Source organism: Manis pentadactyla, chromosome 16 (assembly GCF_030020395.1).
Source record: "Manis pentadactyla isolate mManPen7 chromosome 16, mManPen7.hap1, whole genome shotgun sequence".
Taxonomy (NCBI): Eukaryota; Metazoa; Chordata; class Mammalia; order Pholidota; family Manidae; genus Manis; species Manis pentadactyla.
The window spans coordinates 63,509,342-63,536,014 of NC_080034.1; the positions used below are offsets into that span (position 1 = coordinate 63,509,342).

The 26,673-nt window shown below is 37.9% G+C and overlaps 1 protein-coding gene across 8 annotated transcripts in view; it reads right to left on the bottom strand.

Moving 5' to 3' along the window:
* The window catches only part of FARS2 (phenylalanyl-tRNA synthetase 2, mitochondrial), a 590,279-nt gene that overhangs the window by 365,576 nt on the left and 198,030 nt on the right, over positions 1-26,673 (bottom strand). For all 8 annotated transcript variants that reach the window (XR_008994479.1, XM_057494339.1, XM_036921241.2 and 5 more), the window contains 2 exons: positions 22,707-22,866; positions 7,598-7,729 (listed from right to left, as the gene is read on the bottom strand). Coding sequence is in view for 7 of the 8 variants with exons in the window: in XM_057494339.1 (XP_057350322.1) it covers positions 7,598-7,729; positions 22,707-22,866 (292 nt within the window). In the remaining variant the exon portion in view is untranslated. The remainder of the gene's footprint in view (positions 1-7,597; positions 7,730-22,706; positions 22,867-26,673) is intronic.

Sequence of the window (26,673 nt, forward strand, 5' to 3'; positions counted from 1 at the left end):
AATTTGACATCATAGAACATTCTACTCCTATATTTTTTCCTAAAAGAAAATATATGTTCACACAAAGACTTTTATATAAATATTCATAGCAGCTTTATTTATAATAGTCAAAAATTGGGAATAAACTAAATGTGCAACAAGTGAATAGATAAATAACTTGGGGTACATATCTATACAATGGAAAAATACTAAAAAAAAAGAGGACTGAATAATGCATAAACCATTTATTGATACATACTACAACATGCATAAATCTCAAAGTCACTAAGCTGATGGAAAGAAGTATAAAGAATACACACTGTATGATTCCATTTATATAAAACTGTAAAAAATTCCAAATTAATCCATAAGGACTGAGGTACATCAAAGGTTGCCTCACAATGGGGTGGAAGGAAGGACAGATCACTGAAAGGGTATAAGGAAACATTAGTTGGCAAAATGTTTATTACTTTGATTTGTGATCATAGTTTTGTGGATATATACATATGTCAAAAAATGGGTCAAATTGTACACTTTTAAATATGTGTAGTTTATTATACTTCAATTATACCCCAGGAAAATTGGGGAAAATATTCAAACCGTACTAAACACAGGGTTTTCTAAGTATGGTCTGAGTGTGAATCATTCATAAGATAATATCTAGGGTGTTTGTTTAAAATGTACATCTTGGTTTGCTTCTCAGACCAACAGAATCTGATGTTCTATGAGCAGACATTTTAAATAAGCTCTCTAGGTGACTATTAGGCACACAGCTGAGAACCGCAGTTCTCAAATGTCACCTCCCCTGACACTGATGCCTCCAACTGATGTAACTGATGGACGTAGTTTCCTTTACACATCTCCCAAAGCTCCATCTCCCAAGTGGCTCTTACGCTACCATGCTCTAATTATAGTATTATCTCCCTTCTACACTATCACGTTTACAGGGAGAGGTCACATCCTATGGTTTGTGTGTCTTTCTCCCTGGCTAGCACATTTTGTAGGCCTTCCATATAAAAGATGCTAAGTATATGACAGGTATGTCTGCTTGTATGTAACATCATGCCTGGTCCAGTGCTATCCATGCCATCTGAAAGTTCACTAACTTAGATCAGTAACACTGAATGGCACAAGGGTGTGCAGAGGCTGCAGAGATTGGTCACCAAAGAGAGGAACAGACCAGAAACAGATTCACACTCCTATGAAAAGCGAAGCATTAGGTATGCCAACATGAGCACTCAAGCAAACATAAAGTACGTAACTTCTTGCAAATGGGAATCTAACTTATTCTGGGGCCCCCCATATCATCAATAGCCCATCCTTGAATGTAACCAGGACAAGCACTGGCATGATCTTCTCCAGTCCTTCCTCCTCCCCATTCTGCCCACTGTACCTCTGTTATAAAAACTGACATATGGTATTATAATCATGTCATCTGTGGGTATCGACCACTCTCAAAGACAAACACAATACTTATTCACTTCTCTATAGCCTTAGAAGGAATTCAAGAATATTTAACAAATGAACAACAACAACAAAAAATGATGGTTTAAAAGTGAAAAGCATTCATGTACATATTTTTTACAAGGTTTTCCCTAGAAAGTCCATTTTTAAATTTTACCGAAGAGGTAAGGAAGAAGATTCCATTTTAGGAATGTTATTTTCTACTATAGAGCTTTCTCTCACCTATGGCCTATGTACAATTTTCTACATTTCACAGGGGCTCGATACATGGTAAATTCCTTCCTGGCATGATCATGGCCCATAGTCAACCCTGGAGACGGTTTTCAATGTTGGTGCCCCACATACTGAGAACAGTAGCAGCCAGAGTCAGCCCAATGGGAACTGTGTGGTATTTGGGGATGACACTCAGTACTGTCCTCAAAACACCTCCTCAAAGAAAAAAACAACCAATCATGACAAAGTCACCACCCACATCACAATTATTAAATCTAAGAGGCTGAAAGCAATGATGAAGACACTGTAACTTAAAGAAGAAAAAATAAAATAAAATTCTATGAGCTCTCTGGAAGAACCCATTCTGAAAACAAAACATACGTATGCCATAGTCAACTGTCAACTTAAATATGTAATGAAGTGTTTTCCCTGACTATTCCAATTAGCTAATTTCATGCCTGTGATTGAATGCATTCTATCATAAGAGATAACGTAGGTGGTTGCACAGCGGTTCTTTAGGGGTAACAACTACAGAACAAAGAGTTTTGTTGGCTCTTGCTTGTTGCCTTTAGTTTTCAGTTCTTCATTCTATGTTAGAACAATTTACTTGAAATGAGTTTCTAGCCATTTCAAAATCATGCAACTCATTATTCAGGTAGCACAGCAGAGAGTTAACTGTGGTCTGAAATGTTTGGGCAGGTCACACTATCACTGATCGCCTTAATCAGGCTCTGCAAATGGGGAGAGCAGCAGCATCTATGATAGAGCCTTGTTATCAAGGTTAAATGGAAGAAAGCATGTGAAGCATTTGGTGAGACGCCTGCATACAGGAAGGGCTCAGCTGACGTCTGCTAGTACCACTGCTCCTTCAGCCTTTTTGATTTCATTATTTCAGCATTTACTTGCACCTCTGTAGTAACTTCAAAGGAGGAGAAGCTACAAGTATCCATTGTATTGTTTCTTGGAAGTTTTATTTAAAACTGCAGGGGAGGGGCAAGAAAGGAAGAAGAGGAAAAAAGAGAGGAGGAAAGAAAAAGCAAGAGAAAAGGTAACAAGAATAGCAAAACTGAATTAGAGGGATGAAGTACACATAGTCATTCTTTCTCTACACCATAGGAACCCAGAAAACAAGCTGTACTTGCAAATAACATCTGTGGTTAGTGGCTGCCTGACACACAGTTTAAAATTTTTAACTAGGGACATCAAAACATATCAAGTCTGAGAACACAAAGCAGAACTTGGTAATAATCACTTCAAGTTCAAATAGCAAAGCCTACACAGAATTTCTTTTATGTAAATCATTTCTTCCTTTCTCTAGTCACCCTCTCTTATAAGATATATCATTTAAATTTCATGTGTACAATTTCCCACAACTGAATGCACATCCTATCACCACTGTGAATCTCTCAAACGTATTTGTATCTTAGGTGTTTTTTCTTTTTTTAACTTTTTTTTTTCCACTTTGCCATTTCCTTCGAGAATACCTGACAATGCTAATCTAATTGTTGAATAGCAGTCTCATTAGTGTGCAATAATAACTTGGAAATTTGTTTCAGATAACTATATTCAACCAATTACTGTGTAAATAAGCCTCATAAAAACCCATCAAGGATATTGGAAACGCACAAGGAAACAAAATTCCAAGTGACAACTGATAGGTAAGCTGATCATCCCTTGATTTGCTTGCTTATTTCTGGTCCCCTGAAAACATGCACTCCTGGGGGGAAGCCTAGGATTCCTTCAAATCTTTCACATAAAAAAACCAAAATGAACAAAAGCACCAGAGAAGTATGAAGTTAGGTCCTGCTGAAGAAGAGATTAAATCTTACATATTTGCTACCACTATTACGTGTTTTCTATTAAGATGCATATAAACTATCTGGCTGATTTTCCTGTTTCTTATTACTCAGTTTTCTTTTTCCCTTTAAAATCAGTCACTCAACCTAAATCACAGATACTGAGATGACTAAGGTCAAAGAAGTAATCGAATTCCAACTGACTAGAAATCATTTTTATGACATGCAGGACAGCCTCTGTTTAAATATTTCCTATATATATATATATATATATACATCTCAGCTTGATTAATTCTCACAATGAAACTTTAAGGAAGGTATCATTGTACCCTTTTACTGTAAGGAAACCAAGACTCACAGAGGTTTGGCAACTTGCCTGAAGACACACAACTGCCCTTTGACAGAAAACCTGGTGTTTCATATGCCCAAGCCTAAGCCACACAACTTCTACTCACAGGCTCTAATTTGTGATCTCTGTGCTCCCCTTCTCTATGACAGATCCTCAAATATTGGAAATCCCCCCAAGAGGTAGGATGAGATGGCAGAGCAGGAAGCTCCTGAGCTCACCTCCTCCCCCTGAACAAAACACCGAATCTACAACTACATACAGATGAACTATCCCTGAGAACAAAGTGAAGACTAGCAGAACAGATCATACACAAGTAGGATATAATGACAAAGTCACTTTGAGATGGGTAGGAGAGTTGGAGACATGGTTTAGTCAGGACCCACACCCCCAGCTCAGCAACCTACAAGCAGAGGGACATCACTAATGTAGTGGCCATCTCTGAGAAATGAGGAGTCCCATCAGGCTTCCACAGTCCAGGGGACCTGCACCAGGAAGATGAGCACCAATAATATCTGTCTTTGGAAAGCAAGGGGGCTTATTTTAGGGAGAGCCAGAGAGCAGGAGGAAACCAAGACTCCACTCAGTCATAAGGGGTACATGCCCAAGTTTGGAAAGAGTCTGGGTTAGACGTGAAGAAACACTGACTTATTTTAGGGTATGTGCCAGAGGGGCAGAGATGTAATGGAACATTCTCAGGGGATGGAAACACTAATGGGCACCATGGTTTTCTTTTCTTTTTCACTTCCCTCCTAACCAGCTAGCATGGCACTGGCAGGTACCAATTCTGACTCCCCATCTGCTTTGCTAGCACTGCTTACCTGACTCCTGGCAATCCCCTGTGAACTTTCCTTGTCTGACCCACATGCCTGGCTTGGAGCCCTTCCCGAGAGCTGCCTGCCCCACCACTTACGGCAGGTGCCCTCAGCTGTCATGATGGACTCTCTCAAGTGGATTTTTGCCCTGTCATTCTTGGCAGACATGCTCAGCCAGCACCAGAACCCCTTCCAAACAGATCCCAGCCTGCCACATCCAGCAGGCAGCCTTGGTTGCCACCAGAACCCCTGCCAGGGTATTGAAATCCCTGGTTTCAAACTATACTACAAAGCTATAGTAACCAAAACACTATGGTACTGGCACAAAATAGACTCATTGATCAATGGAACAAAATAGAGAGCCCAGAAATAAACCCACACTTATACAGTCAATTAATCTTTGACAAAGGAGGCAAGAATGTACAATGGGGAAATGAGTCTTTTCAATTAATGGTGCTGGGAAAACTGGGCAACTACATAGAAAAGAATGAAACTGATCCACTTCCTTACACCATATACAAAAATAAGTCAGAACATATTAAAGACTTAAATGTAAGACTGGAAACCATAAAATTCATAGAAGAAAACATAGGCAGTAACTCTTGGACATCAGTCTAAGCAATATATCTGTCTCTTCAGGCAAAGGTAACAAAAGCAAAAATAAACAAATGGGACTACATCAAGCTAAACAGCTTTTGCATACAAAGAAAACCATCAATAAAATGAAATGCAATCTACTGAGTGGGAGAAGATACTTGCAAATTATATAATCAATAAATGATGAAATTGGTAACATCCAAAGTATATAAAGAACTCACACCCCAATATAAAAACAAACAATCCAATTAAAAAATGGGCAAAGGACCTGAATAGAAGTTTCTCCCAAGACATATAGATGACCAACAGACAGGTGCAAAAATGCTCAGCATCACTAATCATCAGGGAAATGCAAATCAAAACCACAAGGAGATATCACCTCACACCAGTCAGAATGACTATTATCAAAAAGACAAGAAATAGCAAGTATTGGTGAGGATGAGGAGCAAAGGGAACACCTGTGCACTGTTGGTAGGAGTGTAAATTGGTGCAGCTATTACAGAAAACAACAGCATGAAGGTTCTCCCCAAAATTAAACAGAAATACCATGTGACCCAGTAATTCCACTTCTGGGAATTTACTCAAAGAAAACAGAATCACAAACCTGAAAAGATGCATGCATTCCTATATCCACTGCAGCATTATTTATAATAGCCAAGATAATGGAGGCAACCTGACTGTTGATAGATAAATGGATAAAGAATATGATATATATTGGAGTATTAGCCAACCATAAAAAAGGAAATCTTGTCATTTGTGACAACATGGATGGATCTAGCCAGTATTATGTTAAGTGAAATAAGTCAGAGAAAGGCAAATGCCATACAATTTCACTTGTATATGGAATCTAAAACCCAAACCAAATGAACAAACAAAACAGAAATAGATACAGAGAGTAATCTGGTGGCTGCCAGAGGGAAGGGGAGATGGGTGAAATAGGGGAAGGAGAATAAAAGGTACAAATTCCCAGTTTTAACATAAGGAAGACACAAGGACACAATGTACAGCACAGGGAGTATAGTTAATAATATGTAACAACTTTGTATGGTGACATGGTAGCTAGATTTATCACTGCAATCACTTGGTGTACACACACACACACACACACACACATATATAAATATTGAATCACTATGTTATATACCTGAAATTAATAGAATATTGTATGTCAACTACATTTCAATTTTTGAAAAAAGAAAACCATTCAAGAAGCACTTGGCACTGTTCTGGGCTTTCCCCCAAGCCTTCCTTAGCAGAATGGAGACGAATCTGTGAGCTGATGGGGTCCAGGCCTCTGCAGTGGAGGCTACTAAGAATAAGAAGAGAAGGCCAGGCCTCCAGTCACCCAGCCCAGGTAATATAAACTCCTGCACTTCATTGTCACCTCATCTCTTCTGTCTCATTCCTTCCTTACTCTCTAGCCCCGTGACCTTGCCCATGGTCTATTGACATTTCTTAGTCACCAAGAGGGACTGCTCTTCTCCATTCTGCTGCAGGGGGCTCTGTGACTAATCCCGAGCCAGAGGCACTGCCATCTGAGGCCACAGAGCAAATGTCCTACTACAGGAGCCCCAGAGCAGAGCAGGGGCAGTGACATGCACATCAGCCCCCCTCCACTTATGGCTTATGCAGTGAGCCCCTGCTCAAATGCCCAGTTCCATCCAGCTTCCCATAGAGAACTGATATTCTGAAAAATATTTTTAAATTAAATTCAGATAGTGACTTTTAAAAAAACTCACAGCTCTAAAATTAAGTTTAGAAATAATCATTTTTATTAAGCAATGGTCCTGCAGAGAAACGCTGGAAAGATACTTCTCAAGAACCTATAGATATGGACAGAATTTAATGAGAGACCTCATTTTCCCACTTACCCTCAATCAGGTGGCACTGCTAATACTAAAGGTGGCAAATGACTAAACATCAAAGGGCTAAGGACTTTTATGTTGTGTTTCATTGTATTTGTGAAGTATCTGGTGAATTTGGGGGCACTATACTAAGTGCAATAAGAACTAAAAAAATTATACATTGGCCTTGTTCTTAAATAGTTGGGAAGACAAACTGCTCTCATGTGACATCAAGCACCTGTGGGGCAACTACAAAGCAATATACCAACAAATACGAAATCATGAGGTGCAGGTCCCACACCTAAATTCTGACAAGGAAGATGTCCAAAAACAAGAAGCCTTTGCTAAATTAGATATAAGAACTTAAGTTCTCCCAGAATTAAGTGTCAGAGATAAATCTGGAGGGCAATATGAGGAGAGAGACTGGAAATCAATCCCTACAGAAATGCGTAAAGGCATATGCAAATGGCTATGTACAGGAGGTTAAAAGAGTGGAGAGTGGTTTTTAAAAGTCTGTAAATAAAATGTTGGATTCTTCTCTACCTGAATTTACCAGCTGTTGCTCCATCAACCCACAGCCAAGAACTTCTATCCATTCCCCATGGAAGTTGATCTCCATCTCAAAGGAAGGATGAGTGAAAGGGAAGTAGCAGTCCACCCACCGAACGTCCAGTCCTGCAGAGATGAAAAATAAGAACGGTGTTAAAAGGCCACCTCCCCTTCCCTATGATCAATTCTGCCCTTTGGCTAATGATAACAATTACTCCATTCTGAGTAAAATAAATAGCAAACAAATTAATTTGTAACACATCAGGAGGAGGCAATACATCTTCAAACTTTTGAAAAACTGGGCATGTCTTTTCCAATATGAAAAATACTTTGTGCAGTTCCAGGACCCTCTAAACCCAAATCAATCACCTGTCAAATCCCTGCAACCACCTGGAAGAGGGAAAAATTAGGTCAAGATCATGGGAAAGCAGGTAATTCTGCTAGTTTCCATAAGAGGAAATGACACCTTTCCAAAGTTAAAGAAATAATGTTATTACTATTTTCCTTCAGACTTATATACCAATAATATAACCAATTTAAGATAAACTAGTCAACTTTCAATTCTGTAAGTACATACAATTTCTTAAATTAAGTTCATAAGGACTAATTGAAATTTAAATAAAATAATTTATCAGCTAAATTTAAGAGAAACATTTAAAAAGTCAGAACATTTTTTCCTACAGATGAATGACAAATATATTTAGATCTAAACAATCAAAAAAGTACATGATATTATTTAACAAAGAAAAAGACTAATGGATTCAAAACAATTAGAGCCTGCAAAAAGCAAAGGTCACTAGAAGCAGAGAAACCAGATGAGAAGGTCATCTAGGAGGTAGATGCCCACTGTGAGGAACACAAAAAGGTGGGCATTGGACAAATTGTCTCTGGTGCCTCAGTATGTTCCTTTTACTTTGTGTAATCGTCTTTCTCTTCTTACAGTCCAGATTCTATTTCTACATGGTAACATGTCCCCCAGTTTTCTTGCCCAAGACTATCTGCATTGTAAACCATTCTGATGTGGACATCAGAATCTGAAATGAAAAAAAATAGTAATAAAGATTGCTCCCATATTTACTATACCTCTATCATCCCATTTCACAGATAGGGGGAAAAAAAACTATCAGAAAGGTCAAGTGTCTTGCCCAAAGGCACACAGACAACAGATGACTACATCTGCCAACTCCAGAATTCCCTGCCTGTCAAAAAAGTTATCTTGAGAATAAAAATCAGATGGGAGCAGAATTATAAAACACAGGGGACAAGGTAGGCTTTTCTCTAATTATTCTGTTTTAGGCGCATATATTTTCCTATTACTCTGTTTTAGTTGCAACTATTTATCAGTGCAAGTGCCAGCTGATTTCTGGTTATAACAGCAATGCAGTATTTCCCCCTTTCATTATACATGTGGTATAATAGACAAACATCAAACTGCATGTACATATAGTACACAGTTTGATAAATGTTGACATAGGTATCCATCCATAAAACTGTCACCATAATCAATATAATGAATGAATCCATTAGCCTCCAAAGTTTCCCCATGGCCTTTCATAATCCTACCCAAGCACATCACCCCTACCTCTTCTCCTCACCCCCCCATGATCCCACTTATCACCTTTCTGTCACTACAGAAGAGTTTTCATTTCCCAGAATTTTATAAAAATTGAATCATACAGAATATACTCTTTTTCTTTTGTTTGGCTTCTTTCACTCAGCATATAAGATTCACCCTTGTTGTTGCACGTACTAATCGTTCATTCCTTTTCACTACTGAGTAAACTTCACCAACATTTTTTCTACCTGGGGAAAAAAAGCTGGCACTGTTGCAATCCATCAGGGAACTGTCTACAACTCCCCTGACTAGTCCAGACTTTTCTGTATGAAAGATCTGACATGCAGGAAAGTTGCTTATTTGCTATTGTATTCTGAGCAGAAGGTATCTGTATACCTGTGTGCTCCTCCATCTTTGGGACCAAGAATCCTGTACCAATATTTTTATTAAAAAGCCACAGAGACAATCCTGCTCACAAAAAGAAATGTGTGAAGTATTATGATATATAACTGAATGCAGAAAAACTGGTGAACAAAACAATATTTATCATTATTTTTTGTAACGTCTGTCAGGTAAGCACAAATAACCTTCTGAAAACAATGTAGAAAGACAAATTTTGCATACAAGGCTTTTTATGCTTGGCTCAAATTTTACCAAAAGCAAGAAAGATGAGTACTTGGGGGTTAACATGATGATTTCATTATCATATAATTAAATATCACTTAAGTGCCTGGAACACAGGTGAGGTCTTAATTTTCCTTGTATTTCCTCATTTTATATTCCTTTGGACAAGCTGAATAAATAGTTTAGTTTATACAGCTCCATATTTTACACCTGTAAAATCTTAATATCCTCCTAGCCAGAGAGAAATAACTTTTACAACACTAATGAGCCCTCAAAATAATTACAAGTGTTGGCTAAAGTAATTCTATTATCAACTTTTATTTAGCTCAAGGTAAATCCCTACTACATAAAGTCTATGGGATATAGAGTCTACAGACAGGACCCTCTTTACACATGCCCATCCAAGATTTGGTACTGATGGTGTTGAAAATGAATTGAAAGATGAATTGAATTGAAAAATTATGTGACAATCTCTCCCTTTCTCAAGCAAACTGTTTACTGAAGGGCTTTTGCTTTATCACTTCTAAAACTAGAAAAATTATAACTTTGGATTAAAGTTTTATTTTAATTTTTAATAAATTCCGAAGATAAAATGTCCATATGTTGGTTGCATCAAACCTTGATGTTCTGGGTTTAAGACTTCTGTTTTCACAGCCACTGGCTTCCTGCTCAGTCATCCTGAAGTTGTCTCTCAGTAGCAATGATGGTAATTGCTCCATACTGAAAAAATACACTCAGCAAAGCAGGGAAGGGCAAGGAAGTTAGCCAAAGATTTTCAGAATACATGACGATGATTAATATTTCCCATTTGTAGAGCAGATTCACTGATGATAATATCACAGAAACTAAGACAGAAAACACAGATTAGCAAGTTATGTCCATTGTGGCTAGAAAGTTTTTTATCCTTTTTCCCTCCTCAATTCCTTTGCTAAAAGTTTCCTTTTTAAATCTGTATGACCCTGCAAAGAATGCCAAATCCATAGTCACCATCTCCTTTGTTCCACTACTTAAAAGGACTGCTTCAGTTTTTAAATAAACATAAACAGAAAAAAGCCAAAATCTCCAAAACCCCATTTGGAGAAGCCTATGGCTCTCCTTCAAACATAAATGGTCATTATCTGAAAGTAAATTCTATTAATGTGTAATTTTTGCCAACACACCATATTCTTTTATATAATCTAACAATTTACATTTCAGTTACATTGACACATTAACAATAATTTTTTAAATCCCTGGTAGTAGAATCATGACTGAATACTTTAATATTACCCCCAAAATATTCTTTTTTCTTTTTTCCACATAACCTTAAAATTTTACAAAGGATTACTTGCATTGGGTTGAAAAAGCATCTGATATGCAGCTTGTATTAAAAGATATGATGCTGCATACACAGCTAAACACTAAGTCGAGTATGAGGTATTTCACATGTCAAGTAACAGGACTCAGTGAAAAAATCCACTCAAAGCTAGATATTTTGTGTTACATATTAATAGAGAATTGTTTACAAACATGTCCAAATCAAATATGGATTATTATGTATTAAGCCAATCTCTTATTGGGGTGATAGAAGACATTTAAATGCTTGTTTATTATATGTCTAATGGAAAATGATGCCAAGGTTGTTTCTTTCTTTCATTTTTATCTGTTTTGGGGTTTGTTTTGGTTTTGGTTTTGCTTTGGTTTTGACATAATAATTTACTACATTGTATTTACAAATGAAGCTCAGAGCTCTTTTAAAACTATCTTAGAAATCTGTGAGATTACAGCAACTGTCAAAAATTATACACCTTAATTTTTAGCCTAGCGACAAGCACAAGAAAGAGCACCTTATAATAAACCAAGCCTGGGTTCAGGTCTCAGGTTTCTTGCTTCTCTCCTGTGAAACCAGGGGCAAGTTCATTAACACCTCTGAGCCCCAGCCACCTCACCTCCACACTGTGTATGACCACTATTCCATTCTACCCTGTGGTCTTGAGTAAAAATCCTGCTGGAACCCAAGTTTTCTCAGAGGCAGAGATCCTCTTTGGAGATCTGGACACCCACTCTGCTCTCTCTGTAATGAGGATACTGAGTTTGTTCAAGAATGAAGAGAGCCATTCAGTGAAAGAGGCCAGGCAGAGAAAGACAAATACCAAATGATTTCCCTCATTTGTGGAGTATAACAACAAAGCAAAACTGAAGAAACAAAACAGCAGCAGACTCAGAGACTCCAAGAAGGAACTAGTGGTTACCAAAGGAGAGGCGTGTGGAGGGTGGGTGGGGAGGGAGGGAGAAGGGGACTGAGGGGTATTATGTTTAGTACACATGGTGTGGGGGGTCACGGGGAGAACAGTGTAGCACAGAGAAGGCAAATAGTGAATCTGTGGCATCTTACTACACTGATGGACAGTGACTACATTGAGCTATGGGTGGGGACTTGATAATATGGGTAAATGTAGTAACCACATTGTTTTTTCATGTGAAACCTTCATAAGACTGTATATCAATAATACCTTAATAAAAAATTTTTTTAAAAATGAGGAGAGCCGAAAGTTCTAGAATCATTCCCTTAATTGGGACCTCAGAAACAATCAGTGGAAATTCCTTCAGGATAGTGACATGAGTCCAAATGGAAGAGGCATAGCAAGAACTCTAATTCTCTCAACTCTGGCAGATGCCACCTATGCCTCCCTGCCACAGGGAACCAGGGCCATGGTGCCAGCCCATGTGCCAGCCTCTGCCTTCTGGGTCCTGGGCCACACCAATCAGGGACAGAGTGCAGGGATGGCTGGGGGTACATGGGAGTCTCTTCCTGACTCTTGTGCAGTGTTGCAGTGCTTAAGCACATGTAAATACGAAATAGATGTTACTCCTTCTCACCCCCAAGTCACCTTCATAACAGATCATAATACACATTTAATCTCCCTGACTTACTCATCAGGGGACTCTTCTTCTGTTTCCCATACCCCTTATATTTAAAGATGGGACTTTGTTATCAGAACTGCCTCCCAGAGGTGTTAGAATCTAAATTTTAAAAGGCTGATGGGCCAAACTAGAGCATATACCAGTGGTTTTATATATCCTACCAAGGTTACTTTCCACTGAAGTAGATAGTTTTAAAAATTGACTATACAAATATGCAATTAATAACTGCTGTTGGGCATTAATTTTTCAACAGGTTTCTCTCAGCTAGTAGCAGAGAAAGGGCAGAAGGTAGCATCCTGATACCAGTGCTGGCACTCGTGCTTCCTCCCCGCACAGAACACAGCGTGAATCCAAGGCAGGAAAGAGGTGGGAGAGAGAAGGGCCGGAGGGAGCTCTCTGGCTAAAAATAAATTCCTAAAAGACTGGGACCAGCCTCATGGCCACAGTCTAACTAGGGAAATCACGCAGCCGCCACAGGCAAAGGGACCCAACAATTCCATTTTTCTGCTTCTGTTTAATCTAAGTAAGACCCACAGACCTTAAAACTGAATATGTAGCAGGCAGCGTACAGGCATTTTTTTTTTCAGATTTCTCAATATTGCTCCATTCCAATATCTTTCTTAAAAAATAAAACTTTTTTTGAGGAGATAATATGTTCACAGGGTTCAAAATTAAAACACGGTCAGAGGATACATTTACTGCATGATAGAGCATCAGTGACATCACAAGGAAAACACATTTTGTAACTATGTGAGGTGACTGACGTTAATTTACTGTGGTGATCATTTCCCAATATATGCATATATCAAGTCATTGTGTTGTACACTTTGAACTAATGCAATGTTACATGTCAGTTATATCAGTGAAACTGGAAATACTAGGGCATCAGTTAGAAGTCTCACTCACATGTCTGTCCCTGTCTTATCCCCTCTTCTTTGTCCCTTGTGGGAAAACTTCTAGGGTTTCCTTTCTATCACCAGCTGTAAGCACATAGAAATATATACCTTTATTTTCCCTTCTTTTTTATATAAAAGGCAGCATGTTTGCACATTATCCTGCACAATGCATTTTTCACTTAATGGTATATGTTCTGGAGGCCTCTCCACCTAAATACATACACCACCTCCTCATCCCTGTTCCTACTCCTGAACAGTGTTCCAGCAAGTGGCTCTGCCATGTGTATATAAGAGTCCCCTCCAGATATGTACTTAGATTATATCCATTACTTTGCTATGAAAAATAGCACCACAACAAACTACCCTGTGGGTCAAAGAGTAAACGCCTTTTCAGTTTTAATAAATATTTGCCACATTGTTCTCTATAGGAATTGTATCATTTTGTACTCCCACCAGATCAATGCTTTTCAAAGTTGTTATTCACACAACTAATTAGTAAAGGAGTCAAACTAGAGTTAAGGTCCTAGATGAAGACACAGGGTTCTTCTGAGACAAGACCACCCAGCTCATCTTCTTTAAACAGCTCCCGTTTAACTAACACAAAAGCTGAGCACCCACGGACAAGATTCCCAGGTTCCTGCTGCCTTTCTTGCCCTTGTATCTCTTTGCATCTCTTGTCCCTCCCCTAGCAAAGGAAAACAGCATCTCCTGGACTGAGCAACTGCGTGGCCGGCAGTAATGAGGCACAGGCCTGAAGCCTAAAGGCCTGAAGCATGTAAGTGGGAGTATGAGCACTGCTTCCATTTCCAAAGCCCACCTCACAGTAGCACAAAGTCCTTCACAACTTACAATTCATTCCCCATCTAGGGCCTTACACACCTGGCAATGCCAGCACTGTGACTCCTTAGTGCACTGTGTATATCCCGTGCGTCCACACAGACACCTATCCTTGAGTCGAGCACCACAGACAGCTAAGTGGAAAAAAATCATTCCAACTACAAAGTTAATGCTAGACATCACCTTTTCTCTCTCATAGACGGAAAGAGGACGATAAAATTCACCGGCATGGGACCTTCACAGCCCACAGTGGAAGATATCAGCACTATTACAGCTACAGTGACTCCCGCTGCTGAGACATACACAGAGTAACGGGGGAAGATGAAAGGCCAGCAATTTCCCCCACCATTGGTGACAGTGTAACTGATCCCACAGCTATTAGCCTTCTGCTTGGTGGGAAGACCAGTGTGATAAAGTGGTGCATTGGGCTTTTGCCCTGGAATTCCTATACACAAGAATCCTTTTGATTAGGGCTCAGATCCTAAAATGATATTATCATTTCTCCACCTTACAGTGGGGTTAGAAATGGAGTGTAGCACAATTTAATGGCCCCTCATTCTAAATCTGGGTATAGGGTCAGAGTCACTAGGGTAACCTAACCGGCATCCTGGCCTGAGGGTGAGTCACAGCCACAGGCCCTCTACTCCTCAATCTTCCTTCCCAACCTATTTGCAAAGGACGCCTGCACAGACAAACCCTGTAGACAGAGGCTCACACTCCACCCTTCACAATGTGATCAGAGGCATGGGCGGGTACACCATAATGTATGGAAAGAGTGATCACCATCTAGGATCAAACACCAGCTCGACTACATTTAGCCAAGTGACCTCAAGCAAGTTACTTAGCCTCTCAAACTGCCCCAATTTTGTTTAAAATACGAATAATACTTAAATCATGGGGTTTTGGTGACAATTCAGTAAGGAGAAATACATAAAGAACCTAAATACTCAAACGGTGATTTTTGGACTGAATGTCATTGAAAATTAGACCATAATATAAAATCTCACCTTTTTATAAAACAATGTGAAGAAAAATAAACATTTCTAAATTTTATTCCTAAGGTACTCACATTTGTTATTCATTTATTGTGGCACTCTGCTAAAATGCCATCTTTAATCTTTACACCAATGAAAAGGCTGGCATAAACATGGCACAAAAATTATTACTGTTACCATCTTACAGACGGGTGGCTGAGATAGCTTACATATCTAATCTAAATTTACATAGTAAATGCCAAGATCAGAATTCAAACCCAGGCGTGTCAGACAACAAAGCCCTGTGCTGCCCTCCAGAGCAGACAATGAAAAACTACAGTAACTTGGCTTTCCACGCAAAATGCCCTCAACAAGACCAAGAGGGTACCGTCTGCCTCCGCATTGTTCTTCTAACACATAATGACAGTTGTGATAAGAGAAAACCAAAATGGCAAAGTCTGTGTTCAAAGATGACCAAAATACTTCCGCAGGCCGGAAACAGAACAGAAACGCAAAACATTGAGAGGCTAGAGCACAAGGCTGCTGGGCTTGGGGTCCACAATCAGGAAGAGGAGCCTGGAGCCTGCCTTCTGCAGGGCAACATACTGCTGGCTTGGATCTGAGGGAGGCTAAATGCTTGAAGTCAAATGCTGGAATGGTAAAAAGTTACACACTGGTAAAAGAAGGGTGACAAAAAAAAATGTCACCAAAGACAGCCTGGGGCTGTGGCTCTGAAGAGCTGTAGGCTTAGGTTTCCATCTAGAGGTGTTGGATCTGCCAAAACCCCTACATCAGGGCCTGTTAGTGTTATGTGACAGATCTCCACAAAGGCTTGCTTTCGATTTCAGTCCTGGAGAGCAAGGTGGAACCAACTATAGAACCACACAGGCGAAAAACCAGCAAAGTGACGGGAGGACTGGAGGAAAGAAGCAGAGAAAGGGAGAAAAACAAAAACAAAAGCCTTCCACAGAATATGACCCTACAAACTGAAATCCCAAAACACACGAATAATTGTGACACTAAGACAGCCAACAAAACCAGCAATCAAACATGAATTCACTCTCAATGAAATGAATTTTATAAAACAACTTAAGATTTTTAAATAAGTATGTTTAAGATAGCCTAATACATGCATTAAAACACAATTAACTGATTTGTTCTAAAAAAAAAAAAACTGTAAGGCAATACTTTTGTAAACCAGATCTAAATAATGCAACTTTAGGATTTTATCCATCTCCCAGTGAAACTCTGCTTTGAGAAGGAAAATGCCAGCCCCTAGTTTCAAATACTTCATATCACAAACATTAAGCAGCATCAGAACAGCAAAGAAAGACACAGGAAGTAAGTGATGACAAAGGTATAAGAGAAATAAGAGGAGAGTAAAATGTAGTGAAAAAATGGGAGAGGAAAGTACAGATGGTTCCCCAACTTACAATTTTTGGACTTTACAATGGTGCAAAAGCAATACTTTACTTTGTAGAAATCATACTTCAAATTATGAATTTTGATCTTTTCCTGGCTAGCTATACAATACTCTCTCCTGATGCAGAGCAGTGAGCCGCCACTTCCAGTCAGCCACTATCATGAGAGTAGACAACCAACACACTTACAACCATTACAATACACACACAGCCTTATTCACTATTCATCTGAATGTTCATTTTCAGTAGTCAATAAATTACATGAGATACTCAACACCTTATAAAATAGGCTTTGTGTTAGACAATTTTGCCCAAAGGTGGTCTCATATAAGTATTCTGAGCATGTTTAAGGTAGGCTAGGCTAAGCAATGATGTTTGGCAGGTTAAGTGTATTAAAGGGAACTTCAACTTATATTTTCAACTTACAATGGGTTTATCAGGAGGTGACCCCACCATAAGTCAAAGGAGATCTGCATCTAAAAGAAGATGTAGTCAAAAGTGTCAAATGAAAAAGAGAGACTTCCACATCTGGATGAAATGGAGTAAAAAATTGGTTTTACCTCTTACCCTGAAAAACTGAAAAACAAAAACAGACAAAATATATCAAACAATGCCACACAAGACACTGGACATCAGGTAAGCAAGGACGTTGATCCCTGAGAAGTGAGCCTGAACGTTGCCCCAGGAGGGAAGAACACAGGAAGAGCCCAGAAGTCTTCCCAAGCTGCAGTTAGAACTGAAAATCTGAACAATTCAGGGTAGCTAGGGTTCCTAGCATAGAAGGAAGGAAAGGAGAACTACATGGAGAGAACTCTGAATCTGCAAAAGATGCCCTTTAGTATTCAGTTAAATACTGACAGTACATGTGTGCTGAAGAAACTACCCAAGACCAGAGAGGAAACCACACATAGAGAGAATGCTGGGATAACACAAAGACGGAGAGTAGTGCCAGTTCCCAACAGCCAAATGGAAAGCCTCATCATTCACAGGTTATCTATCAGTTACAGTACTGGCAAATAAGCAGTTTATCTGGGGGGAATTGATGCCTGTGAGAAGAAGTGTGTGGCAGAAGGTTGGGGCAGAGGGAGAAGTCAATGAACTGCAATCCGGCCCAACAGACTTGACTTTGCCAGAGCTCTGGGTCTTAGACAGCCTGTGAGAACTCCCATGCTGGGGCAGTGGGGTTGGGGGTCAAAATGCTGGGCCTTTATCTTCCTGACACAGCCAGTATTTGAATATGGGCAGCCCTGGAAAGGGCACATCCTTGGGCAAGGAGGTTGCCCAGAGCTGAGGCAATCCTCAAAGGAACTGACGCTGGAGGCGACCCGCGCCCCCATCAGCCAGGGTCCTTGGAGGGGATTCTGGGAAGTGCATCTCCAAGACCTCTAGAAGCCTTTTTTTTCTTTTAAACAAAAGGGAAAAGACATGACTTGCCCTCGACAACATATCTAGTCAACAGAGGACTGTAATCCGTTCCTGCTTCAGACGAGTTAATCTAAAAGCACTGTCATGAGGCCAATGCTTTCTAAAGAGAAATTCTAATGTTTAGCAAAGTGACCGTGCCAGAGAAAGCTATATATAAATCCTGAGGACAGAAACTGAAATGAAAATGTTCAGAACCCTAAACCCCCACCTTACTTGGTCTGACAGAAGTGATTTGCCAAGTATGGTACAAAATAGAGGGGAAACAATATAGAAATGTTAAAAATGACAGTGAATTCCACAAGCATAAAAATAGTCTGAAGCGTTATTTTATTTCTTTCTAATTCTGAACTAATAACCTCTCTTAGCCTTAGGATGCTGGTACAGTGGAAATGTTCACAGAAAATAATAAACTGGTGTGGAGTGGGAAGGAGAAAAAACCTGATACTAAAGCAGATGTTATAACAAATTGCCACAAAGAAATGATGTGTTCTAATCTTAAATTTGGATTTTGCTTTTAAAGAACAAAGGAATATTACACAAATAATTTTTTTTAAAGATATAAAAGCTCAGACCATAAAAACAAATATAAAAAGAGTTATTGAATAATTCTGAGGCCTGCTGAGACAGTCCCTATTCTTTAGCTAATTATACAAAGATTGAATTTGAAGTTTCTAAATGACCTTTGGTATCTAAAATATTACTGAATATGACGTAGCACACAGGGCTTTGCCCCAAGCTAGCTGTACGGAATCAGGAAGGGGGGCCAGGAGGCAATACCTGGGGAGAGGCCTGATTTTTTGTTGTTGTTAACAGCATGGCTTTCATAGGCTTCAGTCTCAGAAAATGATTTATTTCTATCCTTTCAAAAGCTAACCTCTAACATGGGCTTGGAAATCAGATCGACTGGGCTAAAACTGAGCCTCAAATACTTCCCACCTGTGTGAACTTCATGAGGTACTTCCTTTCTCTGTGTCTAGGTTCTCTCACCTAAAAATGGAAATTATGATAATACCTACATCACAGATGCAGGTCAAAACAAAAAATCTTTCAAAGTGCTAAATGTAATATTTGACACTGCTAATTATTATTCTATTATTGCCACTATCATCATCATCATTATTATTAATCTAAATGACATCTAGATTGTTTGCACCTAAACAGGTTTACCAAGACATTTTTCAGAAATTAGTACTTCTTCCCAAAAAATTAAATGACACTGAAATGCCTAAAGGAAGAACATGACACTTCTCTCCAGAGTGAAGGAGAAACATCCAAGAGTCTTGTGTTGTTGCTGATGTTTAGTGTGAACCCTATGAGAGTACACAGCACTTGTTTTCTAAAATACATACCTCCTTTTCTGATTCATAAAATGCACCTTGGGTCACCTTCCCACCCTGCTTAGCATCTCCCCTGAGAAGCATCTTGGCAGATGTTACAAACATGCAAACACCCAGGGGACAAGCTGACACACCCCTTCCAGCAATGGCTCTCTCAGCAATACACACAGCTAAGACACACGAGGGCTGGCCAAAGATGTGTGGCAAATGAGTCTTTAAGGATTTTCAGGGCACTTGGCTATTATGTGAATAGGGTTAAAAGTGATCTCATGGCTGGAAGGAAAGAAAAAATGAAAGGTTTTTTTCACAGGCTGTAACGGATATGAACAACACACATTTTCCAAGAAAGTGGATATTTTATTTTAATGCCATTCCACAATTTTGCTGACTCAGTCTTATAAACAAAAGTAAACTTTAAGATACATAACACAGCAACTCTGATTTGTACTGAAATCTGAAACCTCAAAGTCTAGGCCAACAGCATATTAAAATTAAAGCAAATGTTTGCCTGAAATAGAGAAACTACAACTTCATTACTGTTTCTAAAGTTAAGATTATTAATTCTTGGCCATGGGCATGCCCATCACATCAAGATAGGTGTTACAGTTATAAAAAATCAATGGTTTTTTAATAAGAAAAACTGTTACATGGAACCTTTCACCTCAGTGCACACTTTTGAAATACAAATATTAAAAATAATAACACTAAGGAAAGTCCAGGACTATATTCAGAGACAGGTATATCCTCAAGGCCCCTAGGAAGGTTTCATAATCTGTACAGGGTCTAATACATTGTTTGTTTTTTAAAATATTTGCTGGTGCTCAGAGAGGATGCTAAGGCTACAATCAATACCAATTTGACTGCTGTTCCAGGATGGTATAAAGCTACATCTCATTTCATTGAACAAAATAAAGACAAATCAACTATTGCTATTGCTCTTCGTATTACTGTTTCTTCATATGCTCTGTTTTTATTGCCACATGATAATTTTCCTTCCCTTCCTTAATTCCTTCATTTGTTTTCATATTTACACAGTTATTTAATATTTTCTTCTTACAAGCACCTTTCACATACTATCTCATTCCTATAGGAAACAAGTATTATTATCTCAGCTTTTAAAAACGAGGAAACTGAATTAACTATGAATTTGGCGATACAGCACTTAAGATAGCCTAACAAACTCTGCTAAAACAGTTCAGCAGAGGCTTAATAAATTATAAAAAGAACATTTTAAATACATACTTCAGTTCACATACAAGTAGGGAAAATCTGGAGGTATAAAAAATAAATAGAGGTGAATCAAGAGTAGTGAATGACTACTCAAGTTCCAACTGGGGGTATGTCACTGAGACAAAGGCCAGGACTTTGTACTCGATCCTATTTTTCTGTATCTTTGTCAACACTCAATCAATGTCAGGTTTTAAAGATTTTATTCACATTTGAAGAATGACAAAAGATAGCTGATGATGGTTTTCATTTGCTCTTCCATCATTATTAAAAAGTGTGAACATCCTTCTTATATATCCATTAGTCATTCTGGCTATATTTGTCACCCTCATGTTTAACCATTTCTTAGTTTTATTTCTGCTCCTTCATCTGGAGGAGGTCTTTACATATGCTGAATGCTTACATGACAGACTATTACACTCCTATTAGAGTAAAGTTAAAATGGCTGACCACAGCAAGTGTTGCTGAAGACATAGAGCAACTGGAATACTATGGGAAGTAACATAAAGTGGCACAACCACTTCAGAAAACAGTTCAGTGGTTTCTGAGAAAGTTAAAATACACCTACCATGTGACCTAGCCATTTCACTCCCAGGCAAAGAGAAATTAATGTGTATGTCCACACAAAGACATGTGCACAAATGTCCACAGAAACTTTACTTGTAATAGCAAAAAAAACTGGCAACAGCCCAAATATCCACTAGTGGGTGAATAAACAAACCGTGAAATGGAACACTGCTTAGCAATAAAAAGGAAGAATTAAGGATGTACAAGACAACATAGATGGATCTTACACAAATTACGGTAAGTGAAACAAGCAAAATCAAAAAAAAAAAAGAGAGAGAGAGAGAGAAACTACACAGTATAGGATTCCACTTACATAAAACTAGAAGGTGCAAACTAATCAATAGTGCAAACTGATCAACAGTGACAGAAAGGCTGTAACTGGTTGTTGCCTGGGGTGAGGAGATGTAGGGAAGAGCAAAAAGGGGATATTACCAAGGGACAGGGGAAAACTTTAAGGAATGATAGACATGTTCATTATCTTCCTGCTGGTGGTTTCATATGTGTATGCATATGTCAAAACTTATTAAAACTGCAAATATGTTCAGTTTATTCTATGTCAACTTAGAATGTACTTTAACTATATGCAGCTTATTTTTTAGTAATTATACATCCATAAAGCTGTTCTTTTAAAATGTTCTTAGGAATAAGGGAATAAAAGAGAATCCTAACCATGCTAGGCTTCTGTCTTTTAAACATCTTTTAAATATAGGTCACAATTAAGAAGAATCTCCTCACCTTCTCTTTATATCTTTCTAAAAACAAACAAAATATAATCTCAAGTAAGTTAGAAATAGTTGTAGGAGGGGGCAGACATAACAGACAAAAAATTCTCTGGGAGAAATAATGGAAGGCAAGTGACTGAAGTGAGAGTCTATGTATTAAAAGTATTGTTTTTCCTCTAGGAAACTCACTGTTAATATTTTTGCTGTTGATAGCAATAATCAGTATGTCAATATGTAAAAATTTCTACTTGGCACACTCACATGGTGAAGAATGTTGCCCCATTGATCAAGTCTGAACTAATGATAATATAGTAATTCAGTAACAATAATCAGCCTGTACACTTTCTCCCTACTGATGGTACTGACCTTAATCCATTATCATTCTTATCAAAGCTTATAATCATTTTTATTTCTCTAGCTAATTTCATTTTTATATCCTCCTGCTCCTCAAATGGAATCTACCAGAAAACTGTAGGTTCTGTCTCACTAAGGACCTGAACCATTAAGCCACAACTTAGACCAAAAATTCTAGACACTACTAGCCTTTAATGATTTCAGGAATATGTAATTGTTGACTATTTAAAACTCCAAAACAAAGGCATTTGAGTACCTACCATCTCCAAAAAGATGTGTCATAAGCTTGGTAAGTGTCTGTTTAAGGTCAAACTCTACAAGTTTCACAGCCTCCATGGTGTGTGTCTCTTGTTTATGGGCAGAACGAGAACTTTGTTCAAAGAGCTGCAGGCTTTCTCCATCCTTTATGCCAGCAAATAACTGCAAACCAAAAGGAATGCTATAAATAAATAAAAATAGTATACTGACCAGTCTATATCAAAAAACAAAGTATAGAAATAAAATCCATTAAGTCTTCTAATAATTGTACATATTTAAATTAACATTCATTTAGTACCAATTTTGAACAAAGCACTATGCTACGTGTAATGGTGAGTCTTTAGGGAATTAAAAGACGCTGTTCTAATCATTGCTGATCTCTCCACTTTACTTTTGCCTTAACTTAGAGCCATTTCCTCACAAGAGACATTATCATCAATGCTAATGGAGTAGTACTGAATCAGGCTTTCAGCCTTTAAAATTATACCTGACCATTCCACAGTGTCCTTAGGGTGTGACCTTAGACTAGGTAAGAAAGTATAGCCTAAGATCTAAATGCTCTTAGAAGTTCATGAAGGCAGAAAGCATGATGGACCTTGCTAACCATGTATCTCCAAAGCCCAAGACAGATTACGAAACATATTACTACCATTTACTACCAGGGAAACACAGGCAAGTGTTATGGTAGTTAAGTCTCAGATAATGATTTGTACAGTAGAAATAAAAACACTAAATTAAGAGACTTTATGATAATTAAATAAAATATTGCACAAAAAGCATAGAGTACCCGACACATTGCAATGGCAAGATAAATTTTCCTAGTTATCAACACAATTATTATTAATCACAGCTGCTATTAGTCATAAGCTGCATTACCACTAAAATAAAGTATCCCATCATTAAAAACAAAGCAGACCTTTACCTGCTAGGAGACTGACTCAAGAAAACTAAGCACATAAATCTATCATTCTTTCCATCTAAGGTCCCATGAAATAAAAAGTAAAAAATGTTTTAATAAAAGAACAAATCAGCTGCTTTCTAGTAATCCTGGGCTGGAGAATTAGAACCAAACCTTCTGATTAGTCTACTAAAAAATACAAAAAAGCATATAAGAGGTAACACAGCAGAGAGGAATTACTAAGCAAAACTCTACAGAAAAAGTACAAAGCCAGAAATCAGCCCAGCAAAAAGTCAGAGATACCGAGAATATCTGTCTATCCAGTGTATCAACTGAAAAACTGAAATTGATTGTGACAGCTCACTCTGGCAAGTGAAGCCAAAGTGAAAGCCCATAGTTTCTTACCAAGTTGGGATGTCTGAAAAACAGCCCTAAAGGATTTATTCTCATGATAAGAATGAATACATAAGTAAACCAGTTCTTGCAAAGACTTGCAGCCAGGAGTTGCATTACCTGGTCAACAGAGAATTTCAGGCTTTAAAAATGAACTAAGGCAATCAATCCAAGACTGGTAGTTCCTCCAAGTGTCCAGCAAAATCAAACAAAAAAATATTTCCAAAAAGAGACTCTATTATAATAGGAGAACCAATTATTCCTATGAGAGCTAAAGACAATGCAGCTACCAAAGTCTAGTCATTCAATACTTATTTTACAAATAACTTAAAACAACAAAAAGAACAAAAAAAAACTATTACACACCACATCCTCAGCATAAAACAGAGAATGTGCAAACTTCAAAATAATTGTATTTTAAAAAGAAGGAAGAAAAGGATGGCTGGCTGGACGGATGGAGGGATGGAAGGATAGAAGGATGGAAAGCTAAATCCCAGAGAGAGCTGTTATACCCCCATCCTACTGTTTACCTTAAAGGTAAGCAAAGGCAAGCTGAGAGAAACTGAGAAGAATAGAGAAGGTAACCCATGAGATACTAAGGTTGATTGACAATCACCACCAGAAAGAGTAAGTGAGCCTAAGTGCAAAAGTCCTAAGAGTAGCCTACTAGATATGACCAGGGACTACAAAAAAGGTACTGAAAAGCATGTCCAATTTGAAATGACACTTCAAAAGTCACAGTTACAATGGAAGAGAAGGGGGTAAAAGACAGTGAGATATCCTTCATCAATTTGGTGAAGAGAAATAACAGAAGCAAAAGAGAAAGTGTAGGGTTCCAAAGAATAAAGCAAATCTAAAAAAAATTAGAATATTTGCATACCATGCAGACCTCCCACCAAAACCCCAAAAAAATCCACTAAAAATGCACTTTGATACACTAACAGAAGAGGGCACCAGAGAACCACAAACTCTTCTAAACAACCAAAAAGCCACACACACACACACACACACACACACACACACACACACACACACACACACACACACACACACACACACACACACACACACACACACACACACACACACACACACACACACACACACACACACACACACACACACACACACACACACACACACACACACACACCAAAAAAAAAAAAAAAACCAGAAGAAAATTCAATAGAACTGTACAGAATTACTACCCCCAAAGACCCCATTCAAAACAGTTCAACTGATAAAAACCTAACTCTCCTCCCCAAGAAAAAGATATGCAAGAAGCAGAAGAAAAACATATATACTTGAAAAAAATTATAATACTTGAAAACCAAATTAAATAACCTCAAACAAGCATCTGGGGTTATAAACAAATGCTTGAATTAGAAACTGAAAAGTTTTGAACAAAAATGGATGAAAAACAAAGAAATAAAAGGAGAATTGATGGAGCTTAGAAAAGAAATAAAAGAAAAAAATTACCTCAGAACTGAAGTCTAAATAACCAAGTCCAGAAGGGATAAGAGACTCAATTAAGATTTAATAAGGAGAATTGAAGAAAACAATCAAGAGAAAAGCAATGAGATAAAAAGAAGAATCAAAGAGAAAGTGGTGAAATGAAGACAAACAAGGAAGTAAAAGAACATTTACATAATGGGAGTCCCCAAGTGAGGAAAAACAAAACAGTGAACAGAACCAATGGGCACCACATAATAGGGGTACCTGAGAAAAGGAACCTGGGAGGCCCAAATTCAAGATGTATACTAGTAAAACTATTAGACTTCAAAGAAGAGAAAAAATCCTCTAGTCTCCCTGGCAAAATGATCAAATAACTTAGAAGGACAAAGAAATTAGACCAGCATACAACTCTTCAAAAACAATATACAACACAAGGCAAAAACAGAGCCACATTTTCAAACAACTTCAATAAAAAAAAGCATGAACCGAGAAGTTTATATCCAGCAACACTGACCTCTGAGTATCTAGTATCGCACCTATTATTTTTAAAAGCCCAATACATACAAGAACATAGGGAATTTCACATTAATGAGCTCTTTTTTTTTTTTTGAAGAATTCACCAAAGCATAAGCATTATTCAAGCAACATATAACTGGAAAAATTCCAACCCCCCAAAAAAATTGATGGATAACTCATTAATAAATAAAATTGTATGAGACTAAAACAAAGCTAGGGAATAAGTTGGAAAATTAACATAAAAGTGTTATATGTTGTGAGAAAGTAAAAATAATGTAACAAAAACACAGAAGAAGAGAGAGTCAAACTGGAAAGTAGAATACATGCATTGATTATTGCATATGTAATAGTAATAGTTATAGAGTACTTTTAAAACACACTAAACAAGTTAAATAAGAAAACTGTGGAATAAGGGCATTTAAAAAGTTATAAATATAGTTACCTCTAAAACAAAAATATGAACCTTTCTAAAAAGAATAAAAATTGATTTTAAGATCAAAGAAACATATCTTATAGAGGAAGAAATATAACATAACTACAAAATATTGTAACAGAGTTGAAGCCAAACATTTCAGTCATATCAATAAATATAAATGGTCTTGATTTACCTCTTCAAAGAAAAAAAAGAACAAAAATATTAAATTTGACCACAAAGAAGGACCCAGTCAATTATGTGCTGTATACAAGCGATATACCTAAAACATTGT